Consider the following 22,311-nt stretch of genomic DNA (forward strand, 5'->3'; position numbering starts at 1 on the left):
AGTTGGCACCTGCAAACTGGACACTGGCCTGGGGCGTCCATCTTGTCTCCCGGCGCAGAGGACGGACGATGCAAGATGGGCGATGGGCGATGGGCGATGTGCGACGGGCGATGCGCGCTGCAGGGGAGAGTCGCAGTCGCCATTTCCTCCTACTTGACCCCGAGCCGGGATTCGGGCCGGGATTCGATTCAACGACGAATATCCATCTGCAGCTGGCCACTGCCGGCGCAGGGGCAAGCAAGGAAGACGTGGCTCGGCACATGCAACTTGCAAGACGCACATATGTGCGCTCCGCTCCATCTACCGATACCGAGCACTGCGTTGCGCGTATTGCGGGCGGTTCTCTGCCTTGGGTCTGCTGATGCTCCCTTTCTCCCGCCGCCGTCTACCGTCGCCGTCTCCCGTCGTTTGTGTGCATGCTTGCACTAGTTCTTTTGTCGGATAGCCAGCCGTCTGGGACTATCTGTTTACGGAGTACTGCCTGCTTCATTGGGAGACGGGCTCAGGCCTGTCAGATTGTTTGAGTCGGGGAGGGTCGATATCCATGCCGGCTCGAGCTAGCTGGCGCTGGAAAGCAAAGGGCAGGGAGGGGAGACCTTGTCCCTGTCCCAGGGGCCCTCACAGGGGGTTTGATGCCATTCCCATTCATTCAAATTTCATACTCCGCACGGAGTACTCCGCATCCGTTCCAAGCTCAAGGTTCGGCGCGGCTAGGAAAGGAGGAAATGAAGACCCCCCGCTGTCCAGTGTCCCGTCGTGGCCAAGGTAAACTTTATCCGCACTTTGTTTGCGGGGGATGCCTCCCAAGTTTGAATACTGTTTCCATGGGGGTCAAGGAAAGTGCGAAAGTCAACCGGATATGCGGACGCAGTGGGTGGCTAGCCCCCTCACGGCCAGGCTGGCTGGCTGAGGGACGGCTGAGGGACGGCTGACACTGGAAAGAAGAGTTTTGAGTCAGTCGACATGTCGCGACCACCTACGGAGTAGGTATCTAGGTACCTGGTAGCTGACATGATGTAACCGCGAGGAAGAGGCGTGGCCCCAATTCCGTGGCGCGTCCACTTTTCCCCTTTCTGGTTCCGTTGATAGGTCAGGTCAGGTCGACCTTGGGCGTTGATTGACGGCAACGAGGCTGATGGGGGTGGGATCCACCGACACTTGCTTTTGGGGCGACTTGGCGCGGAAGCTTGCACGGCGCATACCGCGGACCCGGATCTTACTAAAAGTGGCAGCTCCAGTTGACTTGGTGGTTGTCATGGTGTCATATTGTCATGGTGTGTCTTGCGGGCTTGGCTGGCTTGGCCATTGAGATACATGGCACACGGTACGGACGGGGGCAGGGGGAGTAGTCATGCTGGTTGGTAGTCAGTGCTGGTGGTCGGTGTGGTCGGTGTGGGCGGTGTGGTCGGATTGGTCAGTGTATGTATTGACCTCAATACATGCATGTATCCAGCAAACCGTGCACATAGCTTCAATTGTTCCCGGATCCCCCAGTGCCAATCCATCCATCCATCCATCCATCCATCCATCCATCCATCCATCCACCCATCCATCCATCTGCCTCCAGCCTCCTGCTTGGGCTTTGAGCTCGGTACCGACTACTGAAGCAGCTCGGGCGGGTAATCTGGGTAATCTGGGCCGGACTGCCTCGCTAGCGGACCACCTAGCCGCCTTTGCTTTAGCGGTCCCCCCCTACCCCTGAGAGGCCCCACCTTGCAAGCCTGGGGGTCGTGGTGTGGGAGTGGAGTGGGGACCCCTCTTTGTACTTGCTCTTTCCTTGCACTTTCCGGTTCCAAGACTATGTTGGGGGGTTTTTTTTTTGGTTTTTTTTTTTTTTTTTTTTTTTTTGGATTTTTGATTTTTCGAATGGAACGAGCAAGACTTTGTTTGGTGCGGCGGCCATTTTGGGTCGGTCTGTGCGGGCAACCCTCGGGCTCAGGTGCCCCTCGTCGAGCCATCTTGCAATCCATCTCCATCAAATCCGGCCCGGTATGGGCTCCCCGACTTTTTCACCCTTTTTATCTTTTGCTGACGCCTGTCAAGACTCGAGACTGTGACTGTGACTGTGACTGTGACTGTGACTTTGACTGTGACTTTGACTGTGACCCGTCCCTGCCAAGTCCGGTTTCAAGGAAGGTGTTTGCGGTGCTACCCAGCAGAGGTCGGTCCGTCACATACAACTGTCACAGTTGATACTTCCCTACAGCTGTCACGTCACATACAGCTGTCACATACAGCTGTCACATACAGCTCTCCTGTACAGTTGAGCTCTCCTTACAGCTGGCTGTTGCGTCGTCGCCTCGTCCGATCAATTTCTTCCGAATCGTGCGTGCTGCCATCTGCTTCCCGACCTGCGGATAGCGCGCAAACCGCTCGGCCGTCAAACGAGGTCGTCCTCGGTTCTTTTTTTTTCCCCTTTCTTTTCCTTTCCGTTTTCCTGTCCCAAGAGTACCCAAAGAACATGGCAAAAATTCTAGGCCCCGGGCCTTTCCCCCGCAGGCCCTCGGGGTTCCTGCGGTATGGCGCGTTGGCCTTCCTTGTCATCACGGCATTTTGGATGTTTCGCCAAAACTCAAGCTCTCTTGTCCGCCCCGATCCATCCTTGTTGTTGAATCGCCCCGTCCTAGAAAGCGGTAACCCGTCGTCCTCGGACACAGGGAAGCAACAGCCAACAGCAGCCGGCACCCAGACGTCGCACACCCAGTCGCCAGAATCATCTCCCGACAAGCAAGACACGGCGGAGCGACCTGGCGCTGCCAAAGCCGCCGCTACAACCGTCTCCAAGGGCCACCATCCCATCGACAAGCTGATTTACGATGCGCAGCACCGGTTTGCCGCCATCACCGCCGGGGAATCCAGGACGGTAGAACAAGCCGCCCAGGCCTATCGCAAGCGTCGCGGCCGTCATCCTCCTCCGCATTTTGACAAATGGTTCGAGTACGCACAGTCACACCACGCCGTCATGGTCGAGGAATTCTTCGACCAGATTTACGACGACCTCGAGCCCTTCTGGGGCGTGGACCCTGCACCCATGCGTCGCGAGGCCAGCCAGTTTGAAATGACCATCAATGTCCGCAACGGCGTTGCCAGCGCGGCCAGTGACTGGATGTGGACCAAGATCTGGCTCAACATGACCAAGACCATAGAGCATTTGCTTCCCGACATGGATATTGCCCTCAACGCAATGGATGAGCCTCGCCTGGTCGTGCCTTGGGAGGAGATCAACGCGCACATGAAAAACGCCTCCAAGACTCTGAAGCTGCCCAAGTCGAAAATGGTCAAGAATGAATTCAAGCCATGGCCTGCGCCCAATACGGAACATTTGGCTGGAGACATTCAAAACAAGGACTGGGAAGATGATCGTACGTCTTGTTGTGCTTTTTTTCTTTTTTCTCCTTTGCTTGTGCCTTTTCTTTTTCTTTTCTCCTTTTTCTTTTTTTTTTTCTTTTCAACCTGCTCTTCCAATCCACACGAGTACACAAATGCGCTAACTTGTAGCAAACATAGACGTGTTTTGGAAGATTGTTCGTCGAGGATGCCCTCCAAACAGTCCTGCGAGAACGACCAAGCTTCAAACGTCGTTTGAGGAGCCGCCCCAAATCAGCAACAAATACGCCGAGGCCCACCTATACAACGGCTACGTCTCCAACTATACCAAGTCGGTCCAAGTTTGTCACCAGCCAGATCTGCAGGGTCTCGAAGGCATCTTGATCCACCCCCTGTCCACCAAGTCAACAAAGGCCTTCTTCCCCATGTTTGGCGGCTCCAAGCTGACCGTCAACAACGAAATCCTTCTGCCGGCGCCCATGTACTGGAACGAGGAGGAGCGCTTCGGCGGCGGCGACGACCACGGGATCCCGTGGGCCCTCAAGAAGAACAAGGTCATCTGGCGCGGGGTCGCCACCGGCGGCAAGAACTACCCCGACAACTGGCGTGGATTCCAGCGCCATCGGTTCGTGGCCATGAACAACGGGACCAAGGTCGGCCGCGTCGAGTCCGGCGCCGACAGGCCAGAGAACTTTGCCCTGCCCGTGGACGAGTACGGCGTGTCGGCAAAGAAGGAAGGCCGGCTGGGTCCGTGGATCGACGACTTCGCCGACGTCGCCTTTGTCGACCTCATGTGCACCCCTGCGCAGGGCAACAGGTGCAACTACACGGACTTTTACTTCCACCCGGAGGAGGGCCTGAAGATGGCCCAGCAGTACGACAACAAGTACCTGCCGGACATTGACGGGAACTCCTTCTCCGGCCGCTACCTGGGCTTCCTGCGCTCCACCTCGCTCCCGATCAAGGCCACCATCTGGCGGGAGTGGCACGACTCCCGCCTGGTCCCCTGGAAGCACTTTGTGCCCATGGACAGCCGGTACGGCGACTACTACGGCATCATGGAGTATTTTCTCGGCTACAAGGGCCACAACGCCCACGACGAGGCCGCCGAGAAGATTGCCGTGGAGGGCAAGGAATGGGCCGAAAAGGTGCTCCGCAAGGAAGACATGCTGATCTACGTCTATCGCTTGCTGCTCGAGTACGCCCGCGTCCTGGACGACGAGCGACAACACATGGGCTGGGTCGACGACGTCATCAAGAACCCGTCGCTGGAAAAGTCGTGGTCGTTGTGGTGGTAGAGACTCGGCAGCGGCAGCGGCAGCAGCAGCGGCAGCGGCAGAGAGAATCAAGTGCGCGCCTGACGGCGATGCATCTGCGGCGGGTCTCGCGCGGGTCTCGCGCTCGGCTGCGCAAAACACGGCATCAAAACGACCTTGGGAGGCGCAAGCAGCGTGTTTCTTTCCACTTCCTCTTCTTCTTCTTTCTTCTTCCTCTTCTCTTCTTCATCCAGTCGGGTAGGCTAGCTTGGTTTTTTCATGGGCCATTCCCTTGTGCCAGATTTGGATAGGGGGATCGCGTCTGGCGTTTCGTGGGCAAATGCGCAAAGCTTCTCTTTGCTGGGGAATGAGTATCACGACAATCTTGCACTTGGAAGTTGTCAAGCGGAGCAGTGTATCATAGTGGAGTCTTTGTGTGCTTTTTTCTGCCTCTTTTCTTTTTCCTTCTCTTTTCCTTTTTTTTGCTTCTTCACTTCACGTTTTCATGTCTTCTTCTTCTTCTTCTTCTTCTTCTTCTTCTTCTTACTTCTTACCGCCCTGTATCTTTCTTTCCCGTTCAGGCCATTCGCGGCTGTATCATCTTAATCCTCTTTGCCAGCGACACCTTGGTCAACACGCATCATATTTTAAACATGTGAAAGCCCCCGAATTGCCACTTTCGACGATTCAAGCGTTCCCAAGGAAGACGCCTGCCTCTACTTCCAACCACAACCCCCGGGATAACACGCACGGGTGGCGTTTGCCCAGCTTGGGGCTGCTTAAACTTTGGTGACGGACGCCCTTGGTGCGTTTGTTGTAGCTTCTGGACGATGTGCTGCATCTGCATCAGCAGAGCGGAGAGAGAGGTTGGCCCACCGCCCAAAGAAACTAGCTGTCCGATCCTCTGCCCAATGCTGAATCACGGGTCCGATGTGCTCGCTGCCGTCAAAAGGCTATGCCTGCTGCGGCAGAATTGGTGTCCTCGTCGTCCGCCTCCGAGTCCATGTCTTCGACCAACCTCCCCAGCATCTGGGTGTACGTCGGCCTGAAGGGCCAGCTCATCCACGCCTGCATAATCTCGGCCCACTGCTCGCCGTTCACGGCCCGCGCGGTCAGCGCGCCGTGGCCCGTCATTGGCGTCCCGCCGCGTGCCGGGTCTCTCACGCTGGGACACTCGGTGACCAGGTCGCCGAAGCCGCCCCAGAGGCCCTCCATGGCCCTGTCGACGGGGAGCAATGTGTGGTGGAACCAGAAGCGAAGCATGACCTCGGACATGTCGCCCGCGCGCGAGCTGTTCACCCCGTGCTCCCTGAAGAGCGGGTGCATGTCCTTGGGCTGGATGTCCAGAAGGGCGGTCGGCGCGTTGGGGAAGAAGTCGTCTGCTCGAACGGCGAGCGGCTCGAACGCTCTCCTGTCCCAGAGCAGCGCCGGCGGAGACTGGCGGAACAGGTGGTAGCTGTCCTTGATCACGTTGAACTCGTTGCGCGGGTTCTTCTTCAGGCCGTCAATCGTCTCGTTCCAGGCCGCGTTGACCTTTTCAAACTCGGCGGGCGCCGAGGCTGCCAGCTCGATGGCTGCGTCTCGCTTCTGGAGGAGATGCAGGTACAGGAGGGCCTCTTCCTGGCCGTACCGCTCGCGCTGGCGCAGCGCTTTGAGCCGTTTCGACGACTCCTCGGACGCGGACACGGCCGCGGACCCGTGCTCGAGATCCTCGAGCTCCTGCTTGAACGGCCGGGTCAGTGTCGGTGGCTGCACACCGGCCAGTTTCGTTTCCCACGGGGCTTCTTCCGGCCGCAACTTGGAGTGGGCCAGCGACTGCCGGTGCGCCGGCATCTTCAGCCCGGCCGCCTCCATCCTCCTGAGTGTCTGGCAGGCCGACTCGGCGTTGATCCATTCGTCCCGGAGCGCGTTCCGATCCTCGACCTCTGTGTCCAGCCCGGCCACCTCGTGCACCCATTCGCACGAGAGCTCCGCTTCAAAAGCGCTCTTCTTGCGACGAAGGATGGACCGGGGCAGAATCCGGCGCTTGTCCTCGTCATTGACCCATATGAGCATGCGGACCAGTCCGTACCGCTGGAAGAGCGTCGACGTGCGTATGCTCGACATGAACTGGTACAGCACCATGGTGCTCATGCTGTCGAAGCCGAGAAACGACTTCTTTGGGAACATGGACAGGTTGGCCGTGACGAGAAGCGTATCGTTGCGACGCGGTGGCTCACCTGGTGCGACCTCGGCCTGGCCAGAGAGGTGCGCGCGAATCACCTCCAAAAGGCTCTTCCAGACAAGGCCAGACTCGGCAATCATCTTGACATTGTCCCGCGACAGGAGCTCGTCGAGGAACGGATTGTAAAGCTCGGCATCGAGGTCCATCATGACGTGTTTGCGAGGTTGAAGAAAGTCATGGAGCTTGCGGCTCCATACGCCGGCTCCGGGGTTCAGATCAACCAGGTCGCATCCTCGGTGTCGCTCGATCGAGGGCCCGAGATACTTGATGATGTCGTCTGGAGCAGCACCACATCAGCATCGGCTCTGCTCCGTGAAGCAACAGCATTGTAGCTTACCGCACAGGCCATCGCTGACTATGTTGACCCTGCGTGGCTCAATGGCCCTGAAAGCACCGGGCTTCTTGCGTCCTGCTCTTCTTTTCCACACCCCAGTCTCGTCAAGTTTGCGGGCCACGTCGCTGGCCACGACGAGCATGGACGATGGCGATGCCTTGGCATTCGTGGCCGTCACCTTCCGACGAAGCTGTAGCAAGGCCGACCCGGTAGAGAGACTTGCGAAGGAGCCTTGGCCATTGCGGAGTGGAATCAGCATCAAGGAGGGGGGAGGGTTTGTTTTGGGTTTTCTCTGACACAAGGGCGTCCGTCCTGACGAGAATGGTTTTCAGTGGTGCGACTTGGAGGAAGGTGCCAGGCGCATGTAGAGGTACCAGTTGGGCAAGTGAGAGGAGTCTAACCAAACTTTAAAGTGGGCCAACTGGTCTTGGTATGACCAGTCCGTCCGTCCGCCTGAGGCCCCTTCTTCCCGAGAGATGCAAGAGATGGAAATAATCGTCATGGCCAATTCAGCCGAATGTGCGCCAAACATCAGCAGTCATCTTTTTTTTCTCCCCTTCCATCGCCGAGTTGCACTTTACAATATCGCCTCGACTACGAATAGGTAGACACCCACAGGAAGCTTTCCGCTGTCGCAGGTGCATGGGCGAGTCATTGGTCATATTCGAGGTGTGCTCTGTACAGTCAGTAGTACCTGCGACTTGCCTACTCCGTTCAGGAAGGTTGCATTGCATTGCGAAATGAGTAGCTCAAGCACCAAAGTCTCGCGGCCCGATTGTTTAAAAAACTCATTTCGATATGTGCTTGCCCAAACGCCGAATTAAACTCCGTAGGACGCCGTCATGCTGTGTGCCAATGTCATATGTCGAAACCTCTTCAGCTCTGGTTCTGCTCAGGCCCCTTCGCTTCCAAACTCGTTGGTCCAGTCAATCTGCCTCTCAATGTCTTCCTTTGATACTGTAGGGTGCGAGTCTTCAAGGGCCATCTCAAAGTCTTTTAACGAGACGTCGGGGGCAAGGAGTTCGTCCGAGTTGACGCCGTCATACGTCATCTCGATCCTGTCCGGATCACCTGGTGAGCAAGGAGTCAACATCCGTTTGCCGTCTTTGATAACCTGGTGATTCGTCAACTCCTGAGCATGGCTTTTTTTTTTCCCTCATTTTTCTTTCATTTCTCCTTCACGTCACCAAACTCACAGCCTTGAAATGCGTAGCCTGCAAAATCTTGCGAACTGGACGCATGAGAGCATGCTGAACCACGTTGGCGATGTCGCTTCCGGAGAAGCCGTCGGATTTGTTGGCCAGAGTGTTGTAGTCGCTGGCTCGTAATGCGGTATCTGTGTCACCTATCGCAAGCTTAAACATTCTCGCCCGCCCGTTGAAATCAGGAAGTCCTATATGGACACGCCTCTGAAATCGTCGACGGATAGCCGCATCGAGTTGCCAAGGAATGTTGGTGGCGCCCAAGACAAGAATGCCTTTGCTGTCGTTGCCAACACCATCCATCTGCACCAGAATCTCGGTCTTGATACGTCTGGACGCTTCGGATTCGCCCTCTCCTCGGGGACCGCAGAGTGCATCGATTTCGTCAATGAAAATGACTGACGGCTTGTTCTCCCTTGCCATGGAGAAGAGAGCTTTTACTAGTCTGGTTCACGTTGAACGCGGCGTGGTTAGTATGACGACGCGACGACAAAGGTTTACTAAATGTAGCGGGTGCGGCGAAAAGATGGGCCAAACCTTTCACTTTCACCCATCCATTTGCTGACCAAGTCTGAGCTGCTAATGCTGAAGAAGGTGCTGTTGGCTTCTGTTGCCACCGCCTTGGCCAGGTAACTCTTGCCGGTACCGGGAGGGCCGTAGAGCAAAATACCCTTCCATGCCTGTCTTTTACCCTGGAAGAGGCTCGGAAACTTGATGGGCAGCACGACGGCCTCCTTGAGAGTTTCCTTTGCCCCTTCCAAGCCAGCAATGTCTTCCCACCGGACATTCGGCCTCTCCTGCAGGATGGCACCCGACAGGGCGTTCCTGAGCTTTTTGTTGTCGTCGTCGTCGGGTTGCCCCTTGCCTTTCCCAGTGGTTGCGCCATTCGCTCCCATGAGAGACTTGCCGCCGTTGGCGTTGGTATCGGCCTCTGACTGCAGGAACTGCTTGAGTTTTTCGGCACGATCGAGATATGTCGCCATCTTTTCTTGCATGGTAGCCTTCAAGGCCTTGTTCTTCTCCCATTTGAGTGCTTTGACCCACAGCTCCATGCTCGACATGTAAAGATCGAAGGCCTTTTGGTACTCTTTGGCGTGGTCGGCGGCAATGGCCTTCTGGACCTCGGCGATGGCCCGTTCACGGAAATTCGTGGACATGGCGGCGGCGGTGACGTGACGCGAAGAAGTGACCTGAGGATTGGACTTTCAGAGGTGAGGCGAGGAGTCAGGACGGTGCTTGATGATAATGTCGTTTGCAGGCAGCAAGCCTAGGAAAAGGAAGTCCTGGCCGTCAAACGCAAATTCTCGGGCAACAAGTCGGTCTGATGCGAACGGGGTTTGCGTCTACGTGCGTGGAAGCGAGGCAACATCAACTCAGAGCCGGGGTGACTCGGGCGCCGGCTCAGATTGGCGGGGTAACAACCAAGCAACAGGTACAGGCACCTACTACGGTGCCAAGTACCAGGTAGGTTCCTTACCTTACATAACGGCTGGGAGCAGCCAGGGAGGGGAGGGGAGGGGTCAACTCTGGTTGCGTTAGGTACATACGGCTGGGGCCTGGCTCAATAGGGGCCGCCACAGGCGGTTAGAAAGCGCTACTGGCTGCCTGGCTCCAACCGTCCAGTTGGTCAGGCTAGGTTAGGTTAGGTACCTGGGGTAGTAGAGTAGAGCCTTCGCACGGTGGGGCCAGCAGGAATCAGAGGACTGGACGCCCGCCACCTGCACTTACCCTACATCCCGCCCGCTAAATGGTTTTTGCCGAGCTGGCCAGCTCCATACGGACGAAAAGACGAGAGACGTCAGGGTATCAACGTATCAACAACATCTCGACCGAGCTGGATTACTTTGGAAGCGCCTTGCCACCCCTCTCATTTCGTGGCTCGTCTTCCGCCATTCTGCCGCCATGGCTGATACTCGAGCAAAACTTCAAGCCCTGTCCGAGGAATATCAGAAGCTCCAACAAGGTGAACCCCATTGGAAACTGAGCGACATGATGATGGGCACAAAACGGCTGACGGTTTCCACCCCAGACCTTCAGGACATAGTTGATTCGCGGCAAAAGCTGCAAAGCCAACAGCAGGAGAACGCTGGCGTCTACAAGGTAAGTGTTTCTCCACGCCATGGTATGCCCGCGGGTCCTGACATGTCTGATAGGAGTTCCAAAACTTGGGTGAGGACGAGACTATCTACAAGCTCATGGGGCCGGTGCTCTTGAAACAAGACAAGGTAGAGGCGGAGAGCACTGTCAAGGGACGACTCGATTTCATTGCAGGAGAAATGTATGTCTTGGGCCCAAGCAATCGGCCATCGGATTAGATGACTGACTTGAACAAACACAGCACAAGATTAGAGGGCCAGATTAAGGAGCATCAGGAGAAGCTCGACAGGAAGAAGACGGAGATTATCCAAACGCAAGCTTCAGCTCAAGCTCCAGGAGGTGGCAAAGCGCCCCAGCAGACCCAATAGACTCTTCAATAAGTGAGGAGAAATGACGTGGTGGTGCCTTGACCGAGCCGGATAAGTGTTTACCATCCATCGCTAGCGGGCGTTCTCAACTGCGGTATCAACGGCATCACCAGTGAGAGCGGTGGTACACATTCCTTGTGCTTAGGGCTCCGATGAAATGGTGCAGCATCAGGCTCGAGTGCTAGTTTACCCCCCCCCCAGCGGCGGGTTATTCGTAACATGCATTCGACTCGGCAGAGCCAAGGCGATTCCCCCAAAGCAGCCTGACTCGTACCAAACTTACTGGACCCAGACTCTTTTGCGGCAAGATATTCTAGCCCGGATAATCTGACCACGATACTGCGTCGAGTAAAACTTGGATGTTTCCGAAACAAAAGACTGAGCTCTAGGACTCATTCGGCCCCAGCAATATGATACGATGCTGTTACGTGGGATACAAAGAGAATCAAAAAACGAACGAGGTGCACTACTAGTCCATAACGAATTGTCTGGTGCGGTGAAGATGAAGAAGGATGCAAACTTGGCGGATCTACCATGTACTCGTGAGGTGGCTAGACGTGACAACATTCACCGTGGCGTAGCGAGTTGCGTCACCGGGCAAGTTGCCGGGCGCCAGCAAGGCGGCTGCGACCCTGAAACACGCTCCCCAGTGCCCCCTCGTGCCCCCTCGTGCTCCCCTCCAATCTCCCCCCAATGCCCCCCCAATGCCCCCCGTGCCCCGCCAATGCTCGTCCAGTAACAGACATACAACCCCACTGTAATGATTCCTCCCATCATCCCACGTCACAAAGGCCAAGCCCAGTCCAAGGCTCCATACATGCCTCCAAAACTCCCCACTGGCAACATTCCCGCCTCAAGCTCAGCGGTTCGCGTTGGCAGCTTCCCTGCACCCTCGCTTTTCATCTTACTTGATGCACGAAAAACCGAAAATACCTCGAATCACCAGCATGTGCCTCTTGCAGGTCCGTTCATCCAGCTCGCAACCCCGCTAGCTGCCCGAGACAAGTGCGCACTTCACTCAAGGTTGGAGGGACCATGGATACCAAATCCAACATGCGGCCATCACGGCCGCAAAGCGTGAAAGATCTGGTCGCCCAAGCCGAAAACTTCAATTTCAACGCAAACATTCCATTCAAGCATTGGGCAAGAGCCTCCGAGACCCTCCACCAGGAAGTAAGCCAGCCGTACCCTGCCGTGTGCCTCCCGCGTGCCTCCCGCGTGCCTCATGTGTTCTTGACGCAGGTGCCTGACCCTCTCTCCCGCAGGCCGCATTTGCACTGTCGGAAGGCGATTATGGACGAGCGTACATGATGCTGTATCGACATTCGGTCCTCGTTCTGGAAAAGCTTCGCAAACACCCGCAGTACAAGGATCCGGAGAACCGTCCGGTTGTTCAAGAGCTTTCGAAGCGCATGCGAACCGTGCTCGCCGACCTAGAAAACATCAAGCCCATTATCCAAGAGGAGCACCAAGAGTGGGAGCGCAGGAACCCCGCGGAACCTGGCCCTACGAAACCGGCCCGTTCCGGCCCTCCGTCGAGCTACGGGGGCTTTGCTTCCAGGGACCCTACGCTCAGCGGCAATGCCACTGTGCTGGATGCGTCCGAAAACCAGGAGCTGGCCGTTGAACTTGCGCAAAAGGAGCTTGCCCGAAGAGACACGGAAAGGCAAGCAAACAGACATGCCAGGGTATACGGGGATACCATCTTGCCGTCGCGCTTCAACGACAGTCAACGGATCGACCTGGATCTTCAGAGCCAGATGGAGGCTGCTAGAAGATCTGCAGCTTCCCCGCAACAAGAAAGCCTCGAGCCCAGCCGCCGCCGCTCGCCATCGAGCCGCCATTCCGTCTCAAAAACATACGCATATCCGTCCATATCAAGATCCAAGCCTGTTCAATCTGACGACCTCCATCAACCACCGCCACCACCTCCACCACCACCCGCTCGTAGTCTCCCTCCGCCAAGTAGGCCGCCTAAAGAATACTCGGCCATTCCTTCTCTTCCTCATGCGGATTTCCCACATGGGTTCAGGGACGTGCGGCCGCCTCTCCCTCCGCAAAAGGTTCCGACGATGGACCCGTTGCTGGCGCGCTACTCATCTTCGATTAGCGCGCACGGCAGACCTCCTGTGCCTCCTCCGAAGGGTGCCGCGGAGACGCCTCCTTTGCCCAAGAAGGAGAGACTGGCGTTCAAGCCTGGGGCGTATTTGGAGAATGGCGACCCAATCCGCTCCGTCTTCCTCCCGTCCAAACTCCGAGCGGCCTTCCTGGATGTTGCCTCGGGAAATACAAGACGAGGCTTGGAGATGTGCGGCATACTGTGCGGCACGCCTGTCAACAATGCATTGTTTGTACGATGCTTGCTAATACCAGACCAGAAATGCACTTCAGACACGTGTGAGACGGAGAATGAGAGTGCCATATTCGACTACTGCGCAGACCAAGACCTCATGGTGCTTGGATGGATTCATACGCACCCTACCCAAACCTGCTTCATGAGCTCGCGGGATTTGCACACCCACGCTGGGTATCAAGTGATGATGCCGGAGAGTATCGCCATTGTCTGCGCACCCAAGTTCACGCCATCGTAAGTGGCCCTCGCTTTGATGGGACGAGAGTCGCGCGCGCGCTAACATGACGCAAGATATGGCATTTTCCGGCTCACGCACCCGCCCGGCCTAGATCACATTCTCGATTGCAGGCAACCGGAAACATTCCACCAGCACTCGATCAATAACCTCTACAGAGACACGGAACACCCTCATGGCCACGTTTACGAGAGCGAAAAGATGCCCTTTGAAATCAAGGATCTCCGCACAAAGTAAATGCCGAGCTGCTGTTCCTCTCCTGCCCTCTCTCGCTCACCAGAGACCAGAGACCCAGCATCCATGCGGCTCGCGTCGTTGCAGCCTTGGATGCCAAGCAAGCTCATGACCGATACCTGATGAACATGTATTCTGCTCTTTGGGCTGGCGTCTCCATCGTCTTGATGACCTTGGTATTGTATCCGTATGCCTACCCTGACGGAATCGAAGAGAAATGCCCCCCCCATCCGTGCCGCCAACGGGCAGCTAGTGTTGGGGAAACCGATGTTTCGGCCGGTGCTTGCCTCCCGGGTTCGAGGCTACCGACCGTGGACAGCGAGCTGGCCCTGAAATGAATGCAGGACCACAAAGAAGGGCGAATTCTTACCATGCCCCTTGATAGGTGGGTACCTACGTTGGCGCGCGTCTACATGTACCGCCGGGGAGTGAGATGAAATGCATCAATGGCATCTACCACCATTGAACGTCACGTCGGGCCGTCCATGTCGGGACACGGGACTCGGACTCAAAGACATGTGTATCTGGGTCTGAATGCAAAGACTTTCCAAACTCAAAACTAGTTAGTTCGCACGGAGGAATAGACGCTTGAAACCGGGCACCTCCGGTAGGGCACCTTCTGCTGTCTGCTGGTGCTGGTGCTGATGCTGTCAAGGCTTGCTTTCCTCGGCACGACCGGACGGGGGGGTGTTTGTTTGTTTGTTTGTTTGTTTGTTTGTTTGTTTGTTTGTTTGTTTGTTTGTTTGTTTGTTTGTTTGAGGCTGGGAGGACCAGCACCAGGCCCGGGCCCCGGGGTGAGGTTCACGGCTGTACTGTACTGTACTGTACCTAGCCTAACCTAATGCAGCGTTGCACTCAGCGGCCCCTGGGTCCTTTAGGATGTAGTTGAGTTGACCTAAGGTAAGCTCTAGGGTATTGTGAGGGGCACGATGAGACAAAAGAGGCTTGATTAGGCTAAGCTAGGATATAAAATGGTAGAGCGCCTACATAGGTAAGGTCATGTGACAGGTATCTGGGTTCCCCGATAATCCTTACAGGCTACAGTACCAGACTGATCGGGATCCGTGATGACGCACCTTGACTGACCCATTTCCTTTCGTCCTCGTCCCACACCTTCCCGCCCTCTCGACATCCGATCCCTGATCCCTGGTAAAACCCCGTCAAACCCGTCAACAGACATCCGAGACTTCGTGGGCGTCGGCCAGCTTCTCTACAGCCAGACCCAACAAGTATGGACGAGAATTTCGGTCTCTGGTGTTTTGGACGACAAGTCCCGGGTCGTGGCGAACCGTATGGCTCCCTCTTCTCGCTTCGCAAGCACTGCGCTCGTCTTCACATACTAATAAGGCGTCCGTCTCACAGGCTTTCCGTGCGAGACCCTGCTACAGGCCAGCTCATCAGCAAGTTCGTCCGCACTTGATGGACCGCCTTGCCTCGTCTGATGCGTTGGCGACACCAAACTCCATCCGACATCTTGACTCGCATCTTTTGACTGCACCTTGACTGACATGTTTTGACCGGACGTCATTGCGAGTTAGGTGTCAAACCGCTTCCCCGCAAGACGTGCAGCACGCCGTCGAGTTTGCGCACCAGGTTTTCCAGTCTGGGTCGTGGTCAAAAGCTCCGAGACATGTACGTGCCGACGTGCTCGAAAAAGCCGCGGAGCTTTTGGGCCTCCAGCTTCCTACGCTCATCGAGCTGGAAGTGAAGCAAACTGGCCGCGCCATCCGCGAGATGAAGGCCCAGGTACCTTCTCTTCTTCGCTGGTTCAAGTACTATGCGGGAGTGCTGCGCACCGAGGAGCGGCCGGTCTTGCCCACCACCGGAAAGCTGCACAACTGGCTGGACAGGGTGCCCCTGGGCGTCGTCGCGCAGATCACGCCCTTCAACCACCCCTTGCTGATTGCTGTGAAGAAGCTTGCTCCCGCCCTGGCGGCGGGCAACAGCGTGATACTCAAGCCCAGCGAACTTACCCCCTTGACAAGTCTCCTGCTTGGCCCCATCTTCTCGGCCGCCGGCCTCCCCGCCGGCGCCTTTACCGTTCTGCCCGGTCTTGGGCCAGTGACAGGCAAAGCGCTCGTCAGTCACCCCACGGTACGAAAGGTAGACGTGACTGGTGGGACGGCTGCCGGACGTGCTATCGGCTCCATTGTCGGGGGAAACCTTGCCCGGTACACAGCTGAGCTCGGTGGCAAAGCTCCCCTGGTTGTCTTTGACACGGCAAACGTTGATGCAGCCGTCAACGGGGTCGCTTTCGGGTCCTTTGTTGCCGCCGGACAGACATGCGTGGCGGCAACCAGAATCCTCGCTCACAGCAGCCTCATGCCGTCTCTTGTTGCGAAGCTGGAGCGCAAGTGCGCGTTCATCAGGAAGAACATGGCGTCTCCGTTGAATGAAGAGTCCACCATGGGCCCTCTCATCTCCTCCAGGCAGCTGCAAAACGTGGAAACCCTCGTGGCCGACTGCGTCAGTGGCGGAACAGGAAGAGTCATCTGCGGCGGCGCCCGGCTGACCGGGACTTCTGAGCTCGACGGCACAGACTTCTCAAAGGGCTACTTCTACCCGCCCACGGTGATTGTGTCGACCTCGAAGGCCAGTGTCACCGCCTCGCGGCTGTGGAAAGAAGAGGCGTTTGGTCCCGTTATCGTGGTGGTCGGCTTCGACGCGGAAGAAGAGGCAATACAGCTCGCAAACGACAGCGACTTTGGGCTGGGAGCCGCTCTGTGGACGCAAGATCTTAGCCAAGCCTTTAGAGTCTCGGAGAGAATCAGCTCGGGGATAGTCTGGGTGAATACGCACCATCGCAACGACCCCAGCAGTCCGTGGGGGGGGGCGTCGACCGCGAGCGGCGTGGGCAGCGAGAACGGCATCGAAGCCTACCACGCATACACCGCCATCAAGAGCGTCATCATCAACTACGCATCTACCGACGAGACGCTGGCCGCAGAGGACTGGTTTCAGGAAGGCCCCGGACAAGTGCGATACGGCTGACGGGGCCAGTCACGCGTAAATGCAACCGCACCCGCCAAAATGCCCCCCCCCCCCCCTGTTTCATTGCCGCACCTGTCCCGTGCGCTTTGCGGAAAACGCGCAGAAAACTGTAGATGCCGTTAGCTCTGCTGCTGACTGCCCACGGACCATACGTGATGCCACGTCGCAACCTGGCGACGCTAGCAAAGCCCAGATGTGCGGCCCACCTGCTGCACGAGCAACGGCAATGGCCATGTGATGATGACGCTGTGTTTGAACAAGCATCCGGAGTCAGTCTCAGGTGCTGTATATTTTGCGGCTTGAAAAAGGGGAGCCTGTTGACGAGCCGAAAACTACTCCGTAGCTGTGTGCCACATTTCCAGCAGACACGGACGGCAATGATGACGGGGGTTTTTTTTTTTTTTTTTTTTTTTTTTTTCAAAAAAACAATTATGGAAAACACAATTGGGCTCTTGGCAAATTGTCCATGGACAGCTACCACTGAAAAGAAAAAAAAAAAAAAAAAAAAAAACAAGAGCTGGTATATATCACCAATCATTGAATCAGAAACAGTTCATTCCGGGCTATTCAGCCTCCCACGTTATCTTCATGCTCACGGGGAACGGCCACACTTCACCCCAGTCCTCCGACATGTAGCCCCCCGAAACCTTCTTGAGCTCACCCAACGGTCCGGGCACCCTCCGCAGACCTCTCTTCCTGAACAGCGCGCGGAAAAGCTCCACCAAAGAAATCTGGGCGACTTCCTCGCCCAAGGCGGCAAGCGATCCCTCACTGTGGCGGAGGTATGATTCGAGCGGTCGCCTGGGATTGACTCTGCTGGCCTCGGGGAAGCTGGCCTCTTCGAGCGCAGCGGAGCTGGGTGAAACGAGGACGCGCTCACCAGGCTGAATGTTGATCCGTCGGCCTTTTTCGGTGATGATGTCTGCCCCGGAGGCTTGACGGTGGAAGCTAGAGGCGCCTGCGAGGCGGACGCCTTCAAGCGCGTAACCGAGCAGCAACGCGTCTTTGGACTCGTTTGGCTCCCCTTGTGCAAGGCTTTGGATTTCAGGAACGTACTGCCTGCCTTCTTCGGAGAGGTACCAATCGACAGACGTGGCAAACTAATCCCGTGGTTAAAGAAGAGAAAACAACGGCAGTGGTGAGGTGATGATCAAAGCAGGGTCAGGAACAGCAACTTACCATTTGCGCCTGGTTGGGCACGAATCCTCCAGCAGCTGGGAGAATCTGGCTCCACGTGATGTCGTGGGCGTCAAGACCAGACTTGGAAAGCGTCTTGACGAGATTGACGCCGTACTGAGATAACAGGTCGTTCTTGGCCGCAGCACCGGTGTACAGACCGCAAATGCCAAGAGTCTTGATGAGCTTGACGTTGGTCTCGACCATGACGGCCAATCGCGCCGCCAGCTGCTTGGCCTGCTGGCGAAGAGGATAGCATTTGACCGGGTCTGTTTCCAGCAAGGTGCAAGCGGATATCATTGACAAGATCTGATGCAACTCTTGCTCGCAGATGGCTCCCCTGGGGTTTTCGCTCGACTTCAACGACAAGTTGAACAATCTCGAAACGTAGTGCGTGTGCGCCAGGTTGCCCACATCGCGGATAACGTCAACCTGAGTCATACCGGCCACCTTGCACGACTTTTCAGCCAAGAGTCTCTCTGCGACGGAAGCGTAGAAGGTCTTGACAGAGGCCTTCCAGCCATCGTTGCGCAATAGTGCCTGCAGGTTGTTGCGCTGTTCCGCGCGAGCGGAGTACTCCCCGGAAAGCAAGAGCTTTTCGTTGCTGGGTCCGCCCATGAGGTGCTGCAGACCTTCCTCCCTCGCGGCCGTGTACTTGTCTTGGTTGGCCAAGACGTGCTTGGCCGCGCTGTAGGAAGACAACTTGACTGCTGGGGCGACAAACTCGGGTCGGCTGAAGTCGAAGTTCTGCGCACACTTGAGGCTTGCCAGGATCTTGCGGTTCTCGGTAGGGGTTGCCATGGGATAATGCGCGTAGACTGAGTTGTATCTGAAGTGGTTGGGGAAGGCCCGGATGAAGAGCTTGTAAAAGACGCATCCATGGTTGACTTCAAACTCGTAGTTGGCTTGGTTGAACCCCCATTGGGTCAGGTAGCCGGGATGGTAGTCGATCGTGTAGTGCCTATCACCACGGACCAGAGACACGGCATCCGAAAGCACCACTCGCGAGATGGTGTAGGTAGGCGCGATGCCCACCCCAGGGACCATGGGCGTCTTGCCTTCTTCGGCGACGATCCCGGGATACAGCTCGACGTTGTCGGGGTGCTGGTACAGGTTGCGAAGCGACTCTGCCACGCCAGGGTCCGAGTTGATCTCCTCGAACGTATCGTAAGCCTTGAGGCCAAAGTGCTTTCGGAACTCGTTGAGACCGGCGAGGTTCCACTTGCGGCCGCGGATTATACCCAGCATTTCCACGGGCTTCATGATGCGGGGAACGTTCCGAGCGCCGAACGCGCCGCCCGGCTGTTCGATGGCGGTTGAAATGGCATTGACGAGGTCGTCGTCGTCAAAGGTGCCGTCTGGTCGACGGGTGAAGCCGCCGAATGTGCGCTCCGCAGGGTCGTGCGGGATGCTCATCTCGAACTTCTTGACGGCCCCTATCAACACTCCCAGGTTCATCTCACCGTAGTCTCCTCCAAGAAGCTGCGTGTAGAAATCCTGTATCCATCGCTCGTCCATTTCCGAGATGCACGAGTGCCAGCGGTAACACAGGTTGAACTCGGCAGAGACGGCGTTGCCGACGCCGCTATCGGATCCCTTGGACGTTCCTTTGGATACTCCCATCTCCTGTCTGGGGTCCAGCGTCCACTGGCTGTCGACCCGGTTCAGGTTGATAATGTTGCGGACGTAATCGACAAGCGTGATGTTGATGTACAGCCCCGAAGTAACCAGACGAGCCGTCTCGAAGAGATCGTCATCGTACCTTTTCCAGGCAGCGGCAAGCGCCTCGCCCTCCAGGTTTGGGGGAGGCCTCGCAAAGCGATTGCCCTCGTTGATGGCAGCCAAGTTGGTCGCCACGTAGTTGTGAAAGCGGTTGAACATGATTAAGAGGACGCATACGCCGGGGGGGTTGCCGATCAGACGCTTGTCAGCAAAAGTATCAGGCTTCAACCTGCCGTCTTTGAAGGTTCGAATCGAGTCTCGCGTTTCCGCATTGTTTCCGTACAGCGGTGAAAGATCCAGATACGAAGAGCAATCATTCTGATTGTGGTCCGCTGCGCTGGTCCAGAACAAATCTTGCATGAGCCGTCAGCAAAACGTGCGACGTACAACAACAAGGGGGGATTGTGTCGTGCGACGGCCTCACCGTGAATAATGATGGTCGCCCAGTACCACAATATGCTCGACACATTGTTAGGGTTCTTCCGGAAACCATCTCGAGCCATGACAGCTTCGTAGATAGCTTCGGGGTCCGGTAGCGCTCCCATGTTGGCTGGACCAGGCTTCACAGTACGCGAGTATGGGGTTCCAGCTGCACCAAGCCTCGGCAACAGCGGGTTCTAGTACATGGCGGTCAGCGGCAACGCCCCAATAACGAGTAGGATCCCGTACATTATTTGAGCCGTCAGGCTGGCGGTACTTGAACTCGTCTCCCATGTACAAACGAGGAGGATGGTCCAACGAGTTCCACAACTCATCGATGAAGATGTTTGTCAGAACCTCTTGCCGCTTGGACTTGTTAGGCATGGCGTTGACTAATTGAATGGTGCGCTCCATGATCATGGTCTTGTCGTCTTGAAGGGTCTCGCCCTTGAGCTTGGCACCGATGATGTCTTTTAGAGTCTTGATGTCTGCGCCAAAGGTCAGCACCCCTCGGTGGCGATGCCCGCGCTGAGGGAATGGAAGCAAAGCATATCTTTACCTCGCCAAGAAAAAGACTTGAGATCCTGCACGAATCCGGGCCGCTTCACAATGGTCCTGTACCTGCCGTCTCCCCTTTCAACTGGGAGTGGTCGTTTGGAGGCTTGACGCAGTTGCATGATTGCGCCGAGGGTGGAGGTTCTCTGCCTGCTCTGGGACTTTTGATGCTGCCCCAGGGCAGGCGGCTGGTCTGAGCCACGCTTTGCTTGCGTGTCGAAGCCATTTTGGATTTGGAGATGACCCTTGGAGTGGGCGGTGCTGGCATCTATGCTGTCTTGCGCACCGTTGGCCCCGTTGGCTCCGTTGGCCCCGTTGGCTCCGTTGGCCCCGTTGGCTCCGTTGGCGCCATTGTCACCTTTGGACCCTGAAGCAGGAGACATGGTCAAGGTCAGTATGAGTGCAGAAGGAAATGGGTCAAGTACAAAAGAAATGAGGCACAAGGCTTCTGCGCCAAGGAGTCTACATCAGCTTATATTCGTGGAGCTGTGGCGATGACCGGCCTGTGCCGCACCCGGGCCATGCAGCAACGGCGACATGAAGCATAAAGCATGAAGCTGCTTCCCTGGTAGGTAGCTGACGCAAGCCCCCAGCCAACGGCTGGACGGAATCCTTGCCCAGGTCGAAGAAGGTGGGTGGACATGCGGGTTCAGCTATATTGACCGAGTGGCGCTAGGTTGGAATTGACCTGTCGTCCCATCGCGCTGTCTCTCGCCGTCGGTCCAGCCTGAAATACTCCGTACAAAAGGTAGCACGCCCGTGGGGGTTACCAAGTAAAGACGACCTGAAACCATTCCCAAGTACGAAGTGCGGAGTATGGACTGTGCAAAGGACCACGTTGTTTCCGTAGTCGGGGAATTCCATACGTCCGCACTTGGTCTGGTGCTGGTGCCAAACTTCACGATCGTTCCTCCTTCTTTCTCAAATCACGGGGGGCGCGGCCAGCGACTAATCGGGAGGTTGCTATTGGTTCAGGTTTGAGCGATGCAGCGCGCTGACGGCACGGCACGGCACGAACAATATGGCCCGCGGTTGAAACTTGACGAATGAAAGGTGCAGGCAGATACTGTTGGTGCTATCACTGTGCTTTACTCCGTGCAGTGCCGAGTACCGAAGTGATCTTGTCCTCACCCCGCGCCGCAAGTGATGATACTGCAGATGTTTGCCGTGCAATTCGCCATCCGAGGAGGGAGAAAAAAAAAACAACCTGATGCTTGCAAACGCCATCCATGAGGAGGGTTTTCGTGGCTCGAATCAACCTGCACCCTGGTGAGCAATAACTCTGAGGCTGTGGCGCTGCCAAAGGGAATACTTTCGTATCCTTGGTGAGCGATGTGTGTCTCAGCTCAAGTCGCAACCATCTTCTTTCCCCGGCTACTCGTGCCACGCTCCATATGCACCTTTTAGTATTGCGCTATCTTACTGAAAAATGATTCCACCTCGCGCCTGCTGGATGATAAAAAAAATTAGTACTCCGTACGACGTACTCCCGAGTCCATGGGTTGCGGGGGCGGCATGTTGTAACCCGTAGTTGCATCGAAAGGGATCAACGCGGAGGTCCAGGTAGCAATGAATTCGAATTGGAAAGCCACCAATCACCCGCTACAAATAGGAAGCGCCACTCATTTGGGCCCCCAACGTAGCCCACGGCGAAAAGTCCGTTACTGTTTCGGGCGGCGTGCGACCAGACTTCTTGGCTGGCGTCCTCGCCCTCCCTCCAAGAAACGTTTGTCGTCTTGGATGCTGAAGATGCTCTCCGGCTCTGGTGTTGTCAGTCATGCCAAGGATTGAAGTCAGGGCGCACACTACAGACACCT

General features: G+C 56.4%; 7 protein-coding genes across 7 annotated transcripts; 4 read left to right on the forward strand and 3 right to left on the reverse strand.

The window, feature by feature from the left end:
- Positions 1–2,461: 2,461 nt before the first annotated feature.
- Positions 2,462–4,625, forward strand: UV8b_05147 (uncharacterized protein; the record flags this gene model as incomplete). Its single annotated transcript, XM_043142645.1, has 2 exons — positions 2,462–3,362; positions 3,508–4,625. 2 exons carry the CDS (start codon positions 2,462–2,464, stop codon positions 4,623–4,625), a joined length of 2,019 nt encoding a protein of 672 aa, XP_042998579.1.
- A 903-nt stretch (positions 4,626–5,528) lies between these two features.
- UV8b_05148 (uncharacterized protein) lies at positions 5,529–7,400 on the reverse strand (the record flags this gene model as incomplete). The annotated part of the gene is made up of 2 exons (XM_043142646.1): positions 5,529–7,084; positions 7,145–7,400. The coding sequence occupies 2 exons, from the start codon at positions 7,398–7,400 to the stop codon at positions 5,529–5,531; spliced, it is 1,812 nt and encodes a 603-aa protein (XP_042998580.1).
- A 633-nt stretch (positions 7,401–8,033) lies between these two features.
- On the reverse strand, positions 8,034–9,500 carry UV8b_05149 (uncharacterized protein; the record flags this gene model as incomplete). The annotated part of the gene is made up of 3 exons (XM_043142647.1): positions 8,034–8,255; positions 8,338–8,788; positions 8,881–9,500. 3 exons carry the CDS (start codon positions 9,498–9,500, stop codon positions 8,034–8,036), a joined length of 1,293 nt encoding a protein of 430 aa, XP_042998581.1.
- A 745-nt stretch (positions 9,501–10,245) lies between these two features.
- UV8b_05150 (uncharacterized protein) lies at positions 10,246–10,808 on the forward strand (the record flags this gene model as incomplete). The annotated part of the gene is made up of 4 exons (XM_043142648.1): positions 10,246–10,306; positions 10,373–10,443; positions 10,497–10,621; positions 10,682–10,808. The coding sequence occupies 4 exons, from the start codon at positions 10,246–10,248 to the stop codon at positions 10,806–10,808; spliced, it is 384 nt and encodes a 127-aa protein (XP_042998582.1).
- A 1,035-nt stretch (positions 10,809–11,843) lies between these two features.
- Positions 11,844–13,633, forward strand: UV8b_05151 (uncharacterized protein; the record flags this gene model as incomplete). Its single annotated transcript, XM_043142649.1, has 3 exons — positions 11,844–11,981; positions 12,074–13,395; positions 13,453–13,633. The coding sequence occupies 3 exons, from the start codon at positions 11,844–11,846 to the stop codon at positions 13,631–13,633; spliced, it is 1,641 nt and encodes a 546-aa protein (XP_042998583.1).
- Positions 13,634–14,861: 1,228 nt separating this feature from the next.
- On the forward strand, positions 14,862–16,621 carry UV8b_05152 (uncharacterized protein; the record flags this gene model as incomplete). Its single annotated transcript, XM_043142650.1, has 3 exons — positions 14,862–14,920; positions 14,993–15,034; positions 15,169–16,621. The coding sequence occupies 3 exons, from the start codon at positions 14,862–14,864 to the stop codon at positions 16,619–16,621; spliced, it is 1,554 nt and encodes a 517-aa protein (XP_042998584.1).
- A 563-nt stretch (positions 16,622–17,184) lies between these two features.
- UV8b_05153 (uncharacterized protein) lies at positions 17,185–20,877 on the reverse strand (the record flags this gene model as incomplete). Its single annotated transcript, XM_043142651.1, has 5 exons — positions 17,185–17,721; positions 17,801–19,872; positions 19,944–20,136; positions 20,189–20,427; positions 20,499–20,877. 5 exons carry the CDS (start codon positions 20,875–20,877, stop codon positions 17,185–17,187), a joined length of 3,420 nt encoding a protein of 1,139 aa, XP_042998585.1.
- Positions 20,878–22,311: the final 1,434 nt, after the last annotated feature.

This window comes from Ustilaginoidea virens, chromosome 4 (assembly GCF_000687475.1).
Source record: "Ustilaginoidea virens chromosome 4, complete sequence".
In the NCBI taxonomy this organism is placed as follows: domain Eukaryota; kingdom Fungi; phylum Ascomycota; class Sordariomycetes; order Hypocreales; family Clavicipitaceae; genus Ustilaginoidea; species Ustilaginoidea virens.